This window comes from Elgaria multicarinata, chromosome 16 (genome assembly GCF_023053635.1).
Source record: "Elgaria multicarinata webbii isolate HBS135686 ecotype San Diego chromosome 16, rElgMul1.1.pri, whole genome shotgun sequence".
Classification (NCBI taxonomy): domain Eukaryota; kingdom Metazoa; phylum Chordata; class Lepidosauria; order Squamata; family Anguidae; genus Elgaria; species Elgaria multicarinata.
The window spans coordinates 17,016,669-17,036,622 of NC_086186.1; the positions used below are offsets into that span (position 1 = coordinate 17,016,669).

General features: G+C 51.3%; 1 protein-coding gene across 4 annotated transcripts in view; it reads left to right on the forward strand.

The window, feature by feature from the left end:
• The window catches only part of SH3GL3 (SH3 domain containing GRB2 like 3, endophilin A3), a 39,342-nt gene extending 36,718 nt beyond the window's left edge, over positions 1-2,624 (forward strand). For all 4 annotated transcript variants that reach the window (XM_063142325.1, XM_063142327.1, XM_063142328.1 and 1 more), the window contains 2 exons: positions 195-322; positions 2,323-2,624. In XM_063142325.1, the coding sequence (XP_062998395.1) occupies positions 195-322; positions 2,323-2,528 (334 nt within the window). In that variant the 3' untranslated portion in view covers positions 2,529-2,624. The remainder of the gene's footprint in view (positions 1-194; positions 323-2,322) is intronic.
• The last annotated feature ends 17,330 nt before the right edge of the window (positions 2,625-19,954 follow it).

Sequence of the window (19,954 nt, forward strand, 5' to 3'; positions counted from 1 at the left end):
CATGGTGGGTGGAGGGCTCTTGAGTTCAGTGTTATATAGTCAGTAATTTGTTTCACTATTTGTAAGCCTACAGGCTCGAAAGGAGGGCCGCTCACCTCCGCGGTTTAAAACCTTTGCAGCTGGGTAGAAGTTCTGTGGCTTTTTGCAGCTTCCAGCATTGCAACGTTTGACCCCCTTCGTCTTTCCTCTTTCAGGATAAACATCGCGTCGAGTCGCCCTAGACTTGAATTCAAGCCAAAGTCGGTATTAAGGGCGTCTCTCGAAATAAGCAACGGCCAACAGCACAATGGAATTTCATTCAGCCCGTTGATAAAGTCCTCAGGTGCGCATGGGAGCCTGAAATCGGCATCCGTTCAGGGTGTTGTGTGTGATTTTGTAGCGGATTGGAATAGGCGTAGCCCCGTGGAAGTGTACAGCTTCATTCTGGGTGAAGATGTACATCTCCATTCCTGGTGGATGTCTGGTAGCCACTTAAGAATCACCAGAAGAGAGGACCGAAGGTGGCACCAATTGGCATATGCTACGTGTGTGTACGTTTTAAACACACTAACCATTTACTGCAAACCAGTTAGCGGCCTAAACATGGTTTAGCGTGTTGCCTAAACAGGCTCAGTAGTAACAAAATCATAGAATAGCAGAGCTGGAAGGGGCCTACAAGGCCATCGAGTCCAATCCCCCGCTCAATGCAGGAATCCACCCTAAAGCATCCCTGACAGAGGGTTGTCCAGCTGCCTCTTGAATGCTTCTAGTGTGGGAGAGCCCACAACCTCCCTAGGTGCTGGTCCCATTGTCGTAATGCTCTAACAGTCAGGAAGTATTTCCTGGTGTCCAGCCGGAATCTGGCTTCCTGTCACTTGAGCCTGTTATTCCGTGTCCTGCACTCTGGGAGGATCGAGAAGAGATCCTGGCCCTCCTCTGTGTGACACCCTTTTAAGTATTTGAAGAGTGCTCTCATGCTGGACAAAAGAGGCCTTTGGTTTGGTTCCAGAAGAGCGCTACCTAACCACTGTGCACTTTATGTGGTCATCCTCAGGAGCGGGCAGGTTGAGACAGATGATCACACTTCTCCAGTGTCCTTTAGTCATCTGTGTCAGTGAAGGAACTGGAGAATATATGTGTTCACCCCATATCCCTGTTAATGGGATTTTCAAGAGTCTAAAAAGGTGCAGCATTATCGATTACTAACATCTATACCCTGCCTTTTCTGCTAAAAAAGAAAAAGAAAAAGCCATCAAGGCAATGTACAAAAATGTACAAAAATTTAAAACGCTAAGACCTCCAAACAATAGGAACAAGAACATTAAAAACTAAACAGTAAACATTTACTCTTCACTAATCAGTACAGCGTAAACAATTAGGGAAGAGAAAAATCTATGGAGTTGGGAGTTTAAGCTAATTCCTTGTGTGAGTTTCCCAGAAAATAAACACTTCCCTAGAGTGCAGGCAGTTTCTGTGTCTTAACTGCTGGGGGAAAGGCCTGGTTTGTGTTGTTGCTGCTTTAGCTATGGAATTTTACTTTGCCTCTTGTTTTTAACTTAAAACAGTGTAGGCTGTGATTGAATTCACCCATTGAGGGACAAGCAGCAGCTTTTACAGGCTGCTGCATTCGTTGCAGCCCGTCAACGAATGGGACTGCAGCCAGATTCTTTTGAAGGCCAGCTCCCCAAACTTCTGATGGTGGAGCAAAGTTGGAGCTGCATTTTCACTTTTATATTCTAAAGGTACAACCTTATGCATGTCCAGAAAGAAGTCCTACAACTCCCAGCATTCCCAAGACCGGCTGGCTTGGGAATACTGGGAATTGTAGGACTTTCTTTCAGTCTAAACATGCATAGGATTCCCTGCTAAAAGTTTAACTTTCAGAAGGCGTAACGATTCTCTGCTTCAGCAGAGCCTCCATCCCCCCTTGAGTCAGTGATCTAGGCATACATTCTGATTAGAAGCCCAGCGCAGTGACTCTTGCACAGATACAAAGGGCAGCCTCCTCTGAGGTAAGAAAATTCTGCTGCATCCCTGTAATGGAGTAGTGAAGTAATTCATCCAAGGCCAATGAAGAGATGCAGCAGAATTAAACGCCCTTACATGGATTGGAAGGAGGCAAGGCCAGGGCTGTGACTCATGCAGAGAGGCAGCAAGCATCTCCTCGATGCTTTGTTAACAGTAGGCTCTCATTAATTTCTCACAGCACACTGGTGTTTTTGTAGCACTAGGTTGCTTTGTTTTCTAAGCTGTTAAATGAATTTGTTGCAAATGACATGGAGCACAAATCAGGGAAAGTGCAGGTAAAAAAACCTAATGCGTCTCCCATGTGACCCTGGGCAGGTTCCTCGTTGCACATGGACCAACCTTGCTGCCAAGCGTTGTTTGACTTTGAGCCCGAAAATGAAGGCGAGCTTGGCTTTAAGGAAGGGGACATCATCACGTTGACGAACCAAATCGATGAGAACTGGTACGAAGGCATGTTAAATGGCGAATCGGGCTTCTTCCCCATCAATTACGTCGAAGTCGTGGTGGCGTTGCCCCAGTGAGCCTGTCGCGGCGTCCACGCCGCCGGTGCCGTTTCAGCGCCAAAGCCGTGTCTTCTTCGCCCAAAGTGGTCTTTCATTTGTACGCCCCTCCAAAAGCCTTGCTTTAGACTGACTTTCTGCCTTTTTTGTATGTGTCTTTTAAAAATGTATTTATTTTGTATCCATGTAGTTTGTACATATATACATACATATATATTATATACGAAGTCCTTCCCTTTTGTTAAATGAAAGTACACACAAAAATGGCCTGGCCTAGTTCTTTGCTTCGTGCCTTGAAGATGTCTATGTGAGGTGTTTACTGATAGCTCAGCTGATGCTCCCAAAAGTGCATTTATTTGCTCCTATGACGTCAGAAAGCCCTTCGGCCTACCATCAATTTTGCTCATGTGAAAAGAAAATTATGCTAAGTGGGTAAAGCTAATTGTCAGTGAGCTACCTTTGTTTCCTTTAACTTAACTGTGAAAAGCTAATCCTTGCTGCGCGCTGTATCCTGACAAAGAGCAGAGCTCTAGACGTTCTGTACTAAGTCAATGTTCCAGTCAAACTCCTCTTCTTCACTGACCAAACGTAATAAACAGTGTTGTGGGAAACGTGCCTGCTCTGCATCGTGTAACTTGTGAGTACAACTAGCTTCAGAGAATTAAGTGTGTAAATAGCTGGACTTCAAAGTTGTGTGGGACTTCAGTTTTCGAAGCAGGTATTGATGCTGTTGTGAGAAAGTGAAGTGGTGTTTTTTAAAAACTTCAACTTTACCTCATGCCAGCGCAGTAGCACCTGCTGTATTCGTCAAACTGCTGAAGGGAGAATATACATCTCAAGGTTAATAGGGAAAACCCAAAGGAAACAGATGCTGTGGGGAAATTAAACGTCTTGAAGAAACAATGAAAATGGGCAGCTTTTGTAAAGTAAACTTGGCTCCTATTTCAAGGTATACTACATTTGTGTCTTGTTTCTACTCATTGACATGCAAGTTTTTTCCCTTTCTCCCATAGGGGGCAATCTGACACATGTTTACACAAAGAAGTCCTAAAATTCCCAGCATGCCCCAGTCAGCCTATACAGAAGACACCTTAAACCATGTCTTTAACCACGGTGGTTAAGCCAGAAAGCCAGGCCGTGTTCAGAAGACACCTTAAACCACAGCTTTTTAACCATGGTGAATAAAGCAAAAAGCCTTATTCACCATGGTTAAAGGTGTCTTCTGAATGGGCCCACTGTCCCGGTAAACCACGGGGCGCTCCGTTGACCTGCCCCATTCTGAAAATGAATGTCGCTGCTCATTTCTGTGCTTGCTTTAGGAACTGCTAGGCACAGCTCTACTATTGGCCTGTTCTGCGAGCGCAACAAAACTGGCAAAGGCTCAGTGGCCGTACAGGATACCGCCCTTAAATTGATTGCACTATAGGATCAATCAGCCTGTAAACACTTGTTCATGTGACTGCCATTTTGCTACCAAGGAACCACAATAAGTAACTTATTACTTATTGAGCTACAAAATGACATTGAGCTGAAGCCAAAGTTTAAGAAATCGTACCAGGAGTTTTGTTTACAGAAAGACATTTCTGATCGCTATCCTGCACTATGGAGAGTGGTTCAGAAGCTCCTGGTTGCATTTCCAACATCATATTTGGTGGAACGTGGTTTTAGTGTGGTCTGCCTACTTCTTTCCAAGCAAAGAAATCGACTCCAGATTACTAAACGTGGTGATTTAAGGCTCATGTTAAGTGACTTCAAACCAGACATTGGGAAACTGGTATCACTTCATCAAGCCCATCCATCACATTAAGAATTTACAGAATAGTGAGGTATTCTACCCTAGTTACTAAATGTGGTATCTAATATCCTTGCTAAATGACTATCAGATTTTGAAAAGATGATATCACTGGATAAAGTTCATCAATTATGTTCAATTGAATAAATAAACTAAAAAATGTAATTAGATTTTGAATCAATATTCAATTAATTGTTACTGTTTTGAATTTTATTGTTATTATCTTCCTTAGTGGATCGTCGAAAACCGCTATTCTGATTAATGATTTTTATAGGGTAGGGTAGAGGGGGGCACTGGGCATGAGTTTGTGGAACCAAGGGGGCGGTAACCTGAAAAAGTTTGGGAACCACTGCTCTAACCTAGACTCCACACTGTTTCTGTCTTTTGAGATGCTGCAAGCTAATTTCTGTGCTTGTGTGATGCAGTCACCAAATACACTTGACCCTTTTATTAAGAGCCATTTCCCCTGTTTTAAGTCCGTTATAGTAGGACATCTGCTGTATCTGGTATTTACACCTCAAACTGCTCCTAGAAAAGTTGTAGTGTGAGATATGCTCTCGCAACAGCAAATAGGTGGTTTAGAACAGAGAGTACAAAATTAAAGAAGGCAGTAGTTGATAAGTTAATGACAACCAATGAGTGCTGAGGGGACACAACTACAATGAGGTGCAATATACTGAATAATATTAACAACCGGGGTGGTAGAAATCTCAATAAATGGGGTTTTTTGTTTGTTTTTAATTTGCCATAAAATTCTTTCCACAGAATAACAAAATGTCAAAATGTTTTTTGAACTAACATAAATTTCTTTCAATAGGCTTCTTTAACATAAATTTCTTTCAATAGGCTTTTTTAACATAAAGAAGCCTATTGAAAAATACCTATGCCTATTGAAAGTCTGTTAGTGTATTGAAAGAAAATTATGTTTAAAAAGTCTAAGCTTATCGAAAGAAATCTATGTTAAAAAGCCTCTTGAAAGAAATCTATGTTAAAGAAGCCTATTGAAAAATATTTAGCCTATTGAAAGAAATGCATGTTAGCCTACTGAAAGAAAATTAGGTTTAAAAAAAGTTTAAAAGCTTATCGAAAGAAATCTATGTAAAAAAGCCTACGGAAAGAACTTTATGTTAAAAAAAAGCCTAGAAAGAACATTTGTTTTTTTAAAAAAAGCCTTCTGAAAGAACATTTCTGTTTAAAAAGCCTATTGAAATAAATTTATGTCAGTTCAAAAAACATTGTGACATTTTGTTATTCTGTGGAAAGAATTTTATGGCAAATTAAGAAACAAAAAGACAAAAAAATTTATTGAGATTTCTATCTCACACACACACACACACACACACACACACTGTTGTTAATATTATTTCCGTATATTGTACCTCATTGTAGTTGTGTGCCCTCGGCACCCATTGGTTGTCATTAGAACAGAGGATATTAACCAATAAAACAACTTTTATATGATTCCTGAAGCACCAGAGCTTGCCTCTTTTCAGTGCTTTCGTTACATGGCGCTATTTTCCCCTGCATGGTCACACTTGGATTCCCAATGCCAGCAGATCGACGGCGCTTCCATGGGCCCATGACGGAGTCACAGCCAGGGTCTGTTCATCCATCCATCCGGAGGCCTGTGAGTGACGGGGACGCCTGCATTGGTTGAACCTGCTTTGGTTCTGGTGTGCTGCTGCTGCCGCTGCTTCCATTGAAGGGCAGGGGTGGGGCAGGCAGCCCTTTTGAGGTTGAGGGCCATGTTCCCTGGCAGACATGTTGCTGCTGCTGCTGCTGCTCAGGGCCAGAGCTGAAGGGGAGGGGATCAACCCATCCCCTCTCTGACCTTCCCTCTCCCCCTCCCTTCTGTGGACTGCCAGGGAAGGGTCAGGCTGCTGCTGCCGGAGGCCTGATTGCAGGCCGAGGTCCAGCGGTTGCCCTCCCCTGTGGCAGGGGATTTAAAAGAGGGGATGGACAGAGGCCGCCCCGTCTAACAAGCATCTCTTAGTCTGAGTCACGATCCAGTAGAGCGCAAGGCACGCCCGTGTCCTTGTTCACGAGCTGGGGCTGCGTGGGGGCACTGCATCCTTTCATGCCAGCCTCATGGGCAGGGGAAAAGAAGGGGGCCCATGGGACTGGATTCCCTCCTCTCACACCCCAAACTGAGGGTTGGTGGCGCTACTGGCCATAGCTGTCAACCTGGTCCATTGAGCCAACAGAAACCCCCAGGCAGCCCCCTTTGAGCCACGGACGTCCTGGTGGGTGGTGGGGTGTCGAAGGTGGCATCTGCTGGAGAGAAGAGGGCCGCATGCTGTTGAGACATGGCGTCGCTGCTGCTGGCTCTGTGCCTGCACTTCAAGGTGTCCAGGACCCATCTCTCGGCCGCCTCTAGGAGGGCCTGCTTGAAGCTGGAGCTGCTGCTACTGCCTCGTGATCCCCCTGCTCTCCAGTTGAGCTGAGACCGGCCACCTTCCCACCTCACCTTGCCTCACCAGGCGGCTCACAAGCCCCACAGCCGCTTCACGCAAGCCCGATGGACTGGTGTAGCTGTCCTGGGAAAGGGAAACAGCCGTGGGATTGGGCTGATCAGGGCTTCCAGGCTCCAAGAGAATCCTCTGGTGTGACCTGACCCACTGCTTTCCCCTAGTTTTCCAGAAGATGGAATCAGGCCCAGATCTCAGCGTGGTCTGCATCGCCAAAACCTACCGCGTGGCTTTGCAGAAGCTGAAACGGAGGTGAGCACCGAAGCCGCACATTGCGGGGCCTGAGGGCCCAGGCCGTGCCTTAGTCGAGGCCAGAAAAGCTGGCGAGGAAATGCGGGGTCCCCTCATGAACCCGCAGGGGTGTACGTGCGATGATGACCCAGGAGGCCTGAGCCTGGCAGAGCCTCGCCCCAAAGCTGGAGGGCCCAGGGCAAGGCGAGGTGGGAAGGTGGCTGGTCTCAGCTCAACTGGAGAGTAGGGAGATCACGAGGCAGTAGCAGCAGCTCCAGCTTCAAGCGGGCCCTCCTAGAGGCGGCCGAGAGATGGGCCCTGGACACCTTGAAGTGCAGGCACAGAGCCAGCGGCGGCGGCAGCGGCGGTGACGCCATGTCTCAACAGCATGCGGCCCTCTTCTTTCCAGCAGATGCCACCTTCGACACCCCACCACCCACCAGGGCAGCTGCTGTGCTGAAGATGCCACAGGCGGTGGCGGCTCTCCCCAATCGACGGTGTGGGAGTCCAGGCAGCCTCCTGCTCTGGTGCTTCTTCTGTTCTAGACCGGACTCCTGCAGCCTCTCAAACTGAACACAGCTACCAGGACTTCCACAGACTCCTTGGCGTGCTGCAAGGCTGGCCTGTGCCAGGTGCCTTGCGGTAGGGGCCCCTGCAGAGAGGAAGCTGCAGCTGCTGGAGTGCATCTCTTCCCCCCCCACACACACAGGAGACTCCCCCTGACCCCACTTGTGCCATGCATGCAGCAGCACATGCTGGTGACGCCTGTGGGGTGTGTGAGGCAACGCTGCCGAGGTCCATCGACGTGCAGGCATCTCCTTTTGCGGTGGCTGCTATTTGTGGTGTGGGGCAAGCACGTCGATGGACCTCGGTCTCAGCTCAACTGGAGAGCAGGGGGATCACGAGGCAGTAGCAGCAGCTCCAGGCCGGGCTGGGGTAGGCGCCTGCGAAGAGAAGCCGGAGAAAACACTGGTGCTGCTTGGCCTGGAGGCCAGCCGGATCGTCCCCCCACCACCACCACCAAGGCATCAGTGCGGAGGGGGCTGAAGGCAAAACGTCTAGGAATATTTTGTGTACTATTCTGGAATTTCTTATTGTACTTTTGTTGACAGCAAATGTGAATGTAAGAACAGTTGAGACTTACATAGTTTTGTTAAAGGAATGCAATTTAATTTTCGAGTGTTGTTCCTGTTTCGATTTTAACTTGTATATTTTAAAAATTGTTATAGCTCCTGACGAAGGACAACTAGTCCGAAACATGGAGCAGAACACGTTTGGATATTAACCAATTGTTATATGTGGAAAGATATGTTGCTTTTTCAGGGTTATGAGTGTATTGTGATGAGATATGGCCAATGGATTATATAGATGTTATAAGGGAAATATAGTAGATAATGCATTATTAAAACATTTTGTGAGAGTTTCTGAAATGGGTCAGCTAAAAGGAATGTTGGTCTTTTCAGCTGGGATGGTGAAGACGGCAAAGGGCAAGGGGATAAGACCTAGCAGAGGGAACGTCATATTATTATAACAGAGATAACATGAGTAATGGAATTGTGTGTTAGACTTACTGGAGCCCCTCAGAATTTATGACTTTGAGGTTAAATAACTATGTGAACTGTCAGAATTTATGTTTTTGAGGTTATGATAGGGGAAGAGAAACAAATCTGTTGTTTGAACTCATGACCTTATGGGGGGGGGGACGTGATGAAGAGGAATAAAGAAAGGTGTGCCCAGAAAGAATAAAACCTTAAAATGGACATAAGTAAATAATAGTGGGTGGAATATCAAATGAAATGAAAAAGCAAGTAAACAAGGGAGGAGTTACAAGGCGTACCGGGATAGGCTGTAACCCCTTTAGTCTCTGACCAATGGAGAGACTGGGGAGGGACTGCTTCGGCCGGGCTAAGGGATAAAAAGACTATGCACTAACTGGTGGGTGTGCCTACTTGCCTAGACACCCAAACTTGCAAGTTTGCTCAATAAAACAGAGTGTTTAAACTTTCACCACTTTGTCCAAGCAATTTCATTTCAAAATCGTGTTTCTAACACCAATAAAACAACTTTTATATGATTCCTGAAGCACCAGAGCTTGCCTCTTTTCAGTGCTTTCGTTACATGGCGCTATTTTCCCCTGCATAGTCACACTTGGATTCCCAATGCCAGCAGATCGACGGCGCTTCCATGGGCCCATGACGGAGTCACAGCCAGGGTCTGTTCATCCATCCATCCGGAGGCCTGTGAGTGACGGGGACGCCTGCATTGGTTGAACCTGCTTTGGTTCTGGTGTGCTGCTGCTGCCGCTGCTTCCATTGAAGGGCAGGGGTGGGGCAGGCAGCCCTTTTGAGGTTGAGGGCCATGTTCCCTGGCAGACATGTTGCTGCTGCTGCTGCTCAGGGCCAGAGCTGAAGGGGAGGGGATCAACCCATCCCCTCTCTGACCTTCCTTCTCCCCCTCCCTTCTGTGGACTGCCAGGGAAGGGTCAGGCTGCTGCTGCCGGAGGCCTGATTGCAGGCTGAGGTCCAGCGGTTGCCCTCCCCTGTGGCAGGGGATTTAAAAGAGGGGATGGACAGAGGCCGCCCCTTCTAACAAGCATCTCTTAGTCTTAGTCACGATCCAGTAGAGTGCAAGGCACGCCCGTGTCCTTGTTCACGAGCTGGGGCTGCGTGGGGGCACTGCATCCTTTCATGCCAGCCTCATGGGCAGGGGAAAAGAAGGGGGCCCATGGGGCTGGATTTCCTCCTCTCACACCCCAAACTGAGGGTTGGTGGCGCTACTGGCCATAGCTGTCAACCTGGTCCATTGAGCCAACAGAAACCCCCAGGCAGCCCCCTTTGAGCCACGGACGTCCTTCAGGACACTCATTGTGGGCTACTCGTGGTTTGCCCATCATTGGCGTGAGTGCCATTAATTTATGGAACCCACTGTCAAATGAGGCATTGGTGGCTCTTAGGTTGGATGGCTTTAAAGTATATGTGTGTGTGGAGGTTCTAGAAATTGGAGGAGGGCCAGGCCCCTTGGCAGCTATTAGTCACGATGGCTCATTGGGGCCTGCAGGTCCAGAGGGCGTCTGCTACCCGATGCAAAGGGTACGGGCGGGACCAGAGCCAGGAAGATGGGCCCTTTCCCCTTCCCAATGGGCCACCCCAGTGGACTAGACAGACCCCTTCCTTTGGTCTGATCCCCCTCCAGTGGGTTCATGAAAAACACTGTGACAGTGCTGAGCCAGGTGAGCAGTGCTCTATAATTCGATTCACATTTTTGATATTCATAAATGTGCCGTTTGCTGGCTATTAATAAGTGGCCACGTGACCTTATCTATATGGATAATTTGGTACCTTTAAAAACCCTGCCTGCCGGCCCACGCAATCACTGACCAGGTATTTCCAGACGTTCACCAAGCAGCTCTGGAGGTCGTCCCAGGCCAGGCTGCAGAACATCCGCTTCAGGTCACCCCACCCAAGGAAGACGCCACAATGCAAAAGGGCCAGTTTGCATCTCTGCAAGCAAAGGGGAAGCTGGAAGGGGTCACCGCGTGAGGTGCACGAGAGCGGCAGCTGCGTCAAGGGGGCGGCCCCCAGCCCTGTCTCGGCGACCCTTTGGACCTCACCCCCTTCCCGAGTTTGTGTATTAAAAAGGGTTGTCGGAGCCTTGCTGGACTGTCCCTCTCCGGCAGTGGGGCTGGGCCATCCTGTGGGGCAGTGTGTGTCTTCCCAGCCTTGCCTTCGCTCCCCTTAAATACCAGGGCGCTCTTCATCATCTGTCAAGTATGCTGTAGGGTGGATTCCTGCATTGAGCAGGCGGTTGGACTCGATGGCCTTATAGGCCTCTTCTAACTCTACTATAGTATGATATGATTCTATGATACCACTGTGTTAGGGCCTACTAGCCTGACTCAGTCCTGAGGTGCTCCACAAGAGCCCTGTATTGACTCTTCCTCTGGTCCTCCTCCAGGTGCCCACTCTGAGGGAAGCTTGGAGGCTGGCAACAAGGGAGAGGGCCTTTTCAGTGGTGCCCCCCCCCCCAGTTATGGAACATTCTCCCTGATGAGGCTCTCCTGGCATCAACATTGTTAGCTTTTTGGCAAAACTTTTCTCTTCTCCCAGACATATGTTGAGTTTTTTTAGCTGACCCCAGAATAGTAGTTCTAAATAGATACTGTCTGTCCTGGTATGTCATCTGTTTTTATGGTTCTAAAATTTGTGTATCGGTTTTAACGTTCAGTGTTTTAATCTTTGTAAACCACCCAGAGAGCTTCGGCTATGGGGCGGTATATTATTATAATAATAATAATAATAATAATAATAATAATAATAATAATAATAATAATAATTTTTTAAAATTCCAGGGCTGCTATCTGTGCTTGTTTCGTGCAGGATTCAAGCAAGGGTGGGGTGGGGGGATCCCACTCCTTGCTCAACCCAGGTGTTTGTTCGGGACAAGAACAGGCTGAAGACTCCAACTGAGCGACATGCATGGAGACAGCTGCTGTGAAAGAACGGGGCGGGGTGGGGGGGGGTCGGGTCCTCTTCGGCTGGAGCAATGCAGCTGCTTGGGGCAGCAGAAGAGCTGCAGCTGGCCTAGGCAGCTATTAATAAGTGGCCACGTGACCTTATCTATATGGATAATTTGGTACCTTTAAATCGTGGCTGGCACATTCTTTAGTAATATGAAAGTTCTGTTCCTCTCAGCCAACAAAGCGGTCCTCCTTGAGCTCTTACAGTTGCCCTCCCGGCAAGCGTGGGGCACAGAGCGTGGGTCATGGTGTCTGGTGGGCGTCTCGTTCTCCCTGGGTCTCTCTGGGGGGCCTTTGACCTTTATAACTTGCACAGGGTCAAGGACCTCATCCTTCCTTTCAAGCTTGGTCCTACTATTCTCAGTGTGGTCTAGTATGGACAACAGTAAGACGTGGAAGAAAGGCTCCTGCCCAAGGGATCTCTGCTCCCACCACCCAACCTACCCACTGGTGGCAACCTCCTTACAATGCCAAGCCTGCATCCTGCTGCTCACAGCTCCCTCGTAACATGTACACGCAACTAGTCACGACTGTCACTGATCACGTAGTCAGCCTGTGCAGATCATGAGGAACACCACTCCTATGAAATACAAGGGCGCGTTTCATCCATGCTGTGTGAGACACAGGTGTTCTGGCCCCGGCCCCGACTTGCTCCCCACTTGCCTCCCTCCCCCACCCCACCAGTGCCTTGTAAAGTGCATCATTCACGTGTGCATCGTTGCAGTGTTTATTTGGTAAATGCATAAAATAGCAATGTTTATTTGGTAAATACATAAAAGGCACCTGTGCCCTTGAAACACTGCCTTAAATTGTGTGTGTGTGTGTGTGTTGTGGGATTGGGGGCGGGGGAATCTGTCTGTTTGCCAGATTATTTGAGTCTGTAATGCTACTCAAGCGGTTCATCCCTGTATAGGTCAGATGCTCAACTATTATAGCTCTGAACTATCAAAAAGCCTTGAAGAGGAGGACATTTTGTACCTGAAGAAAGGTAAGGGGTCAACCACCTTCCTTTGAACGGCGTGGCCAGCAGGGATGCCACGTTGCCTGCCTGCCTGCCTGCCTGAGAGGGCCCGCCACTTTTGCCCATTGAGGGCTGTGTGGTGAGAAAGGAGAAACTCTCACAAAGGCACCCCAGTAGGGTGCTGGCTCTGCCATGTGTGAACCTGAGAGAGTTGTTCGGGAGAGCTGGACGTAGACTTTTTGGTGCTGGAAGGAAAATGTCTAAACGAGGCACCAAAGGTCGCAGAGTATTTCAAGCTGCTGCAGCCTCTCACGGCCCCCTTGGATCGAGGTGGGTCTCCTCTGAGGGAGGGAAGCTGAGCACTGGAGTTAGGCCAAGAAGGCCAAGATGTGGCCCCTGTCCCCCAAAGCCAGGATCATTTCCAAGGTTCATGCTTGCTGGCCGGGAAGGCTGCTTCCAGGCCATGGCCCAAACGTACCCTCTGCCTGCCGACCTCACCATTTCCGGTCAGGGAAACCCTGCCTGCCCTACAAGACGGTGCTAGGCAGGAGTTCCGCACCACTTGCATGGAGCGAGGTGTGCCTGGGCCACGGACCCAGTGCCGGATCGGCCCTTCCCTCTGGAAGCCAGGGCAAGAGCTGTCTTCAGCCGTTCTTGCTGCAGAACAATATTCTTCCGGAGGTCTTGCTGGACCCCTCTGTGTTTCCTAATAGCCCGGAGTTTTGACTGAATTTAGCAGGGGCTTCTGGGTGTAGGAGGGGAAGCAACCCCTCCTCACCTCTGCATGTGACATTTGGCTAATATAGGTCACAGTGCATGGAATTCAGCTGGGTTACTTTGGTGATAGCACACGGCCAGAGAATGAGGGGAAGGCTCTTCTGTGCTTTGGAAGGAACACGGACGAAAGTGTGTGCATGGGGTGGGGGGCAGGGGGCTCTCTACTCTCATCCATGATATTAAAAGTCTAGGTGAAGCCCCTGGCAGGCTTGGAGTAAGGGGGAGCCGAGCACACTCTGTTTTTTCATTCTCTGCCAATCCAGGAGCCTCTGCCTAAAACCTAAAGGCATGAACTGCAGCTCCCCACCACCACTTCCCCCACCAACAGCGTTTGAAATGGCGCATGTCAGAGAATCCCACGGACTGTCTAGTCCAGCTCCTGCCGTTGATGCTGAATACCAGTAGCTGCAGCATCTCGCTCGTTCAGGTTCAGAGGAGGGCAACAAAGGTGATGCAGGGACTTCAGGACAGGCTGAAAGAACTGGGGACGTTCAGTCTGGACAAAAGGAGACTGAGGGGAGACGTGTGAGCAGTGTTCAGGCGCATCAAAGCGCACCACAGGGAAGATGGTCAAGAACTACCTTCCACGGCCACAGAAATTAGGACCCCAAATAATGGGTATAAGATACAGCCGCCTAGATTTGGATTCAATATAAGGGAAAACTTCCTGACAGCAAGATCTGTACAGCAGTGGAATAGTCTAACTACGGAGGTGGTGGCTTCTCCATCTCTGGAGGTTTCTAAGAAGAGGCTGGACAGCCGCCTCTCTGGGATGGTTTAAACGGTTTTCCTGCACATTGAAGAGGGTTGGGCTAGATGATCCCTGTGGTGACCTTCCAACCCCACAATTCTATGATTCCTCAGCAGGTGGCCATTTCTAACCCCCGGTCTAAAGCCCCTCTCTTGTAATTCGGATCCTGCCTTGGGGAGCAACAGAAAACAAATTTGCTTCATCATCATCTACATGACAGCCTTTCAAACATTTGCAGGCGGCAAACCCTGGAGCCTCTTCTCCTGGCTAAACATACCAAGCGCCTGCAAGCTTTCCTCCCGGGACGCGGCCTTCAGTCTGATGCTAGGGCCCCAATCCATCTCAGAGCTGGGTGTGCGCTGTGGAGTCAATGCCCTGCTAGCATCCCATTTGACTTAGTGCATTGCATTGTACATGGGGCTGCCGTGGGAAGCTGTTTGCCATAAGCTGGCTCACTTCCTTATGCCCCCAGAAATGTCTGCTGCCTGCCTGCCTTCCCTCCCTCCTCCCCTGCCCGCCTCGCAGGGATGTTGTGTGTGTCTGGCTTTGACTCAGGGGAGAAGTCCTTCCTGCGCTCAATTAGACTTTTGGAAGTTCCAAATCCATTTTTCAAGTGTGGAAGAAGATTCATAGGTTTATCTCTACTCCCCAATTCATGGCATGTTGGGATTTCCTTTGAAATGGCCCCATTGAGATGTCTGCAGGTTTAAGCCCCGCCAAAAATCAGGGGATGATGGGACTGCCTTGAGTCTTGGCAAGCATATGTATCCCTGGACAAGCTATCATGGTGGCGAGTTTGAGATTTTTAACGTGCAAATTGACGGAGCTATGGAAAGGGGTGTGAATGGGGTGTTGGATTTTCATAAATTCCCCCAAAATCAGGGGATGATGGGACTGCCTTGAGTCTCGGCGTGCGTGTGCACCCCTGGATAAGCTTTCATGGTGGTGAGTTTGAGATTTTTAACGTGCAAATTGACGGAGCTATGGAAAGGGGTGTGAATGGGGTGTTGGATTTTCATAAATGCCCCAAAACTCAGGGGATGATGGGACTGCCTTGAGTCTTGGCGTGTGTATGTATCCCTGGACAAGCTATCATGGTGGCGAGTTTGTGATTTTTAACATGCAAATTGACGGAGCTATGGAAAGGGGTGTGAATGGGGTGTTGGATTTTCATAAATTCCCCCAAAATCAGGGGATGATGGGACTGCCTTGAGTCTTGGTGTGTGTGTGCACCCCTGGATAAGCTTTCATGGTGGTGAGTTTGAGATTTTTAACATGCAAATTGATGGAGCTATGGAAAGGGGTGTGAATGGGGTGCCCGATTTTCATAAATTCCCCAAAAATCAGGGGATGATAGGATTGCCTTGAGTCTTAGCGTGCGTGTGTATACCCCCATGAGGTGTCATGGTGCCAAACTTGAGGTTTCTAACTTTAACAGAAAAAAAGTTGTATACTTTTTTAGCTTAATGCAAGCCTATGGGGGGGGGGGAACGGAGCTCTGATCCGGATCCGGAGCTCCGCAGCAGAGCGGAGCAGACATAGGCGGAGCGGTGGCGGGGCGGGCCGATCCACAAATCGCAGATCTGGAAGAGAAGCGGAGCGGGGGGTCCGTGCACACCCCTACCAGTTAGCTACCGAGCGACGTACAAGGTTATGTTATTGTCCTGCAAAGCCCCAAAACATCTTGGGGCCAGAATATCTAGCAGGCCGCCTTCCCTCATCATACATGCCCAGGTGACGTTTAAGATCAGCAGAGGAGGCCTGGGTGGTCATTCCGGAACTAACGGAAGTTCACCCTGCCACACCCCAACGTCTGGCCTTCTCAGTAGCGGTACCCACCTTCTGCAAAGCCCTAACCCTCGTGCAGTTCAGGAGGCAGTAAATGCGCCATTTTTATGTATTTTATATTTACTGTTGTTTTCAGCCTCGATCAGAATGGAGAGGCGGGTAAGAAATAAAGCTGCTCAGGACCCCTCCGGCACTCACCGTCCCTGGCTGGAACACAAAGCTGCTCAGCCCTTTCACACAAAGGTCTCGGAGGACCGGGTTGGAGGCTGCCGCGCCGTCCTGGAGGCGGTCCTTGACGCAGCACCTGTTCATCAGCTTGGTGGCAGAGGGGCTCTTGAGGAACTGGAGAGGGTGACGGGCAACAGGACCCCGCCAGGTGAAGCGCTCGTGCGGTCCCCCGAGCGGCCCTCTCTTGGGGGCAAGGTCCGCCCGCCAGCCCCGACGGACAGGCCCCCCCGCCCCGCAGCAGGAGAGACACAGCCGGTGGGTCGCCCAAGGCAGCCTCCGGACCTCTGGCTCACCTCAATGACCAGCGCCCAAGCCGTCATCTTGCTCAGCTCGTCCTCCTCGCTGCTGAGGATGAGGGCGGCCTCCCCAAAGATGCCGGGGATCTGTGGACTGCCACACTCTGTCATGGCCCTGTGGGGTGGAGGAACAGAGCCCTGTGGGGCTTACGATGGGGCTGGGGTGATGGAGGGCGCCACCCACTCTTCTGGCCAAGAAGCTCCCTGGCAGTCCTGAAAGGGAGGCCCAGAGCAGCCCATGGGGTGGGCAGCCTTTCCCAGCCAAGCCGTCCCTCTCCGCATCCAGCCCCCCTGGGTGACGCTGGGACTGGGTCACCCACCGGGTGCTTCGTCTGCCCAGCAGCTGTGCTGGGGGGAGGGGAGAGGAAGGCCCCATGCTGACCAGAGCCAGCAGCACATGGGGAGGGAGGAGGGATTATGCGCCCCTCCCGCACCATTTTTACTAAGGAATTTGCCTCTCCTCCCTAGCAGATCCTATCCCTACCACAGAGGGTAGGGGGAACAGCCATGAAGGAGGTCCTGCCACAGGGCCTTTTGTCCCCCAGGGGCACTCAGAGCTACAACAGATGTAGATGGAGGAAATGGAGCGGGATGGTTGTGGGGTGGGGGAGGGGTTCAGTCAAGCCCCTCTCAATATGGACGGCGGGGAGAAGGGAGGGTGGCTGCGGTGCGGATCGCCTGAGGAGGGGCAGCCGCAGGGCCCGGGTCGGGGAGCTTTCCGTTGGGGGCCCCCTTATCTGGCCAGCAGACGCGTGTCTTGTAAGAACTGCTGCGGGGTGCTCAGCGCCAGCCATCCTTGCTGGAACTCGATGCAGGCGTAGATCAGCCGGTCCCCAGCGACGGAGAACAGGTTTTTCGTGATCTCGACTGCCATGCTAGAAAGTGACACCGTCCGTCAGGCCCAGCGCTCTCCCCGCGCTGCCCCAGCCCCTGGCTCCGGGCCCCCTCCGAGGGGAGGTGCGGGCCCACACGAGGGCGGAGGTGGCACGTGGCCACAGGAGCAACCGTGCAGCTGGCTGCGGGCGGGGGTGAAGCCTCGGCCGCCCTTCCGCCCAGGGAAGGCGCAGGCTGGTGACCCATCCTGAGCACGAGCCCTTCCCCGCCTCCTGGACAGGGCTGCTGCTGATGGCAAACAAGTGACTGCAGGAGACCACGTGGGGAGGGGGCGAGGTGGGAGAGATGAAGCCGGAAGTGGGGGCCCAAAAGGCGCAGGAAGACTTGGCCCCAGCCACGGTGGGTGCTGGGGGGGGGGGTTGCTTTTCAGGCAGCAAAGTACCTTGGGCTGTCATGCTGCCTTCAGTGTGCAGTCACCCTACCCCACACACTTCTGGTCGGGGTGGGGCAGTGGGGTGCGCGTGTGCGCGGAAGTCACCGTCTCCCACGTGCCGTCTTCCCATCCCCCCCGCTGCTGAACCCTGGCACAAGGCTCAGAGCCCCCCGACTGGCACTGCCCGCTCGGCAGTGATGGCCCTCTAGGCAGGCGGCGTTGGGGGCCTGGGAGCGCCAGGAGCGCGTGGCTGATGCGCAGGGGAAGGAAGGTGGCGTGGGCACAGCTGGACCAGGAGCACAGGGGTTAGCGGCGGCGAGGCTGCTGGTCCTTTAGTTCTGCCTTCATTTAATTCCTAGGCCACCCTCTCTGCAGTTGGAGATGCGATTTCAATGAAAAAGGCAGGGCAGCTCCCCCTCATCTCCATTGAAATTGTGCTTCTCCCGGGGGGGGGGGCGAGCATGGAGTGGTCTCAGTGGGCCGGGAGGGGAGGCTGAGCTGAGACGGGGTGGGTAGGTGGGGGAAGCGCGCGTGGACGCGTGCCCCCTGCCCTGCCAACTCACTGCCCAGCACCTATTTAAAATGTAATAAAGGACCTCGGGCCAAATGCATCGCCACCCCGTTCGGCACCCTTGTTTGCTTGGCGCTCTAGGCCGCCGCCTGAGTTGCCTCTATGGCAGCGCCGGTCCTGCATATGACCAATCAGACACTTCTGTGCATTCATGCTGTTGCGGGCTGGGACTGGTGCCGATGTTGGGTCCTCTTTTGATGCCTGGAAAGTAATCAGGTTCTAGGATTTGCTCTGCAAGTCTCCATAGGGGGGGCTGGCGGGGGGGCACTTAAGCAAGCGACAGAGAAGACAAGCCAGGGCCTCTGCTGCCATAGAGCTCACTGTCCCCGCTCTCCACCCCCACCCCCACCCCCACCCCACGCACTGCTGTGGTTGACTTGAAATGAAGCAACTTTTCACATAGGATTGTAATTGAATCATGGATTAAAACAAGGCTGCAGCCCTAAGCATGCATCCTTGATGGTTAACACAATTACAATCAGTGGGACTTACAAAGGATAAAATCTGTTCAGGGTGGGAGCGTCAAAGGGGACAGCAGAACAACGGCAGAGAGGGAGGGGGGCTTGTAGCCCCGTCCCACCACTGGCCCTCCAGGGAGCGGAGCCCAGTGCTGAAGGGCACTTCCTGCCAAGGCGTTTTCTCCTGCTGTTCATCCCAACTCAACCTGCCTGGAATTTGCCCCCAGGGGACCTAGTCATGGCTCTCCTGGGCAGCCGAGGTCAAGTCCTGATCCTCTTCTGTGTGAAGAGTGCTACCTTCAATGCAGGAGGTAATCTTTAGCCATCAGGACTACTAGCCACAGACAGCCTCATTGTTCTTGTTGGTCTGTTCCCCTATTAAAGCCACCCCCGTTGGTGGCCATCACTGCATATTGGGGCAACAAATACCACACTGGAACTCTGCACTCTGTGAAGAAGCCCTTCCTTTGATCCGAATTTCCTACCAGTCCTCTTCATGGGACTCTGCTGGGTTCTAGTGTCAGGAGAAAGGGAGAAAAACATGTCCTCCTTGCCAGGAATAGCTTTGTGTAGCTCGACCATGTCTCCCTGTTCCTCGCCATTTTTTCTAAGCTAAAGAACCCAAACCTTGTGCTACATCTTAAGGCCCTCAGCAAAAATGCACATTCCTAGGAGGGCAATCAGGATGGGTGCTGGTGGTGCTCTGGAACCCAGATCCTGTGAGGAGTATTTGGAAGAGCTGGGTATGTTTAGCCCAGAGAAGAGAAGAGAAAGGGGAGAGAAAGAGAACGTCACGCGGAGCAGAGAGCACAATTGCTCTCTGGGCAGGACTCCAGCTGATGGGTGGAAACTGCAGGGAGGCAGATTTGGGCAAACCCTTCCGAGAAGCGTCCTGACCACAAGAGGTGCCGGACAGGGCACAGGCTGCCTTGGCAGGTGGGGGTTTGGCGGGAGGGGTTCCGCCAGAGGCCTGTCAGGGAGGCTGTGCCTGCGGATCCCTGTGTCGAGACAGCCAGCCTGCTCACATACATCCTGCCAGGTACCTCTTGAAGCTGAGTGCCTCAGGGTTTTCTCTCAGGATGACTTCCTGCCTGGCTTTTAAGGCCTCTGGCAAGTTGAGCTGCATCACGTAAAGGACCTGCTTGAGCAAAGGGATGAATAGCTGAAGGTGCATCTCTGCCAGGGCTGCGCGGTACTCAGGAATGCGGAAGGTCTCGTAGATGACGTTCATTGCCTGGCAAGAAAGAGGAGGGGACACGCGAGAGGCCAGTCTTAGTGGGAAGCTCCTCACTTGGCCACCGCCTCCCGCCCACACAGGTGCACCCCCCCTCACCCACCCACCC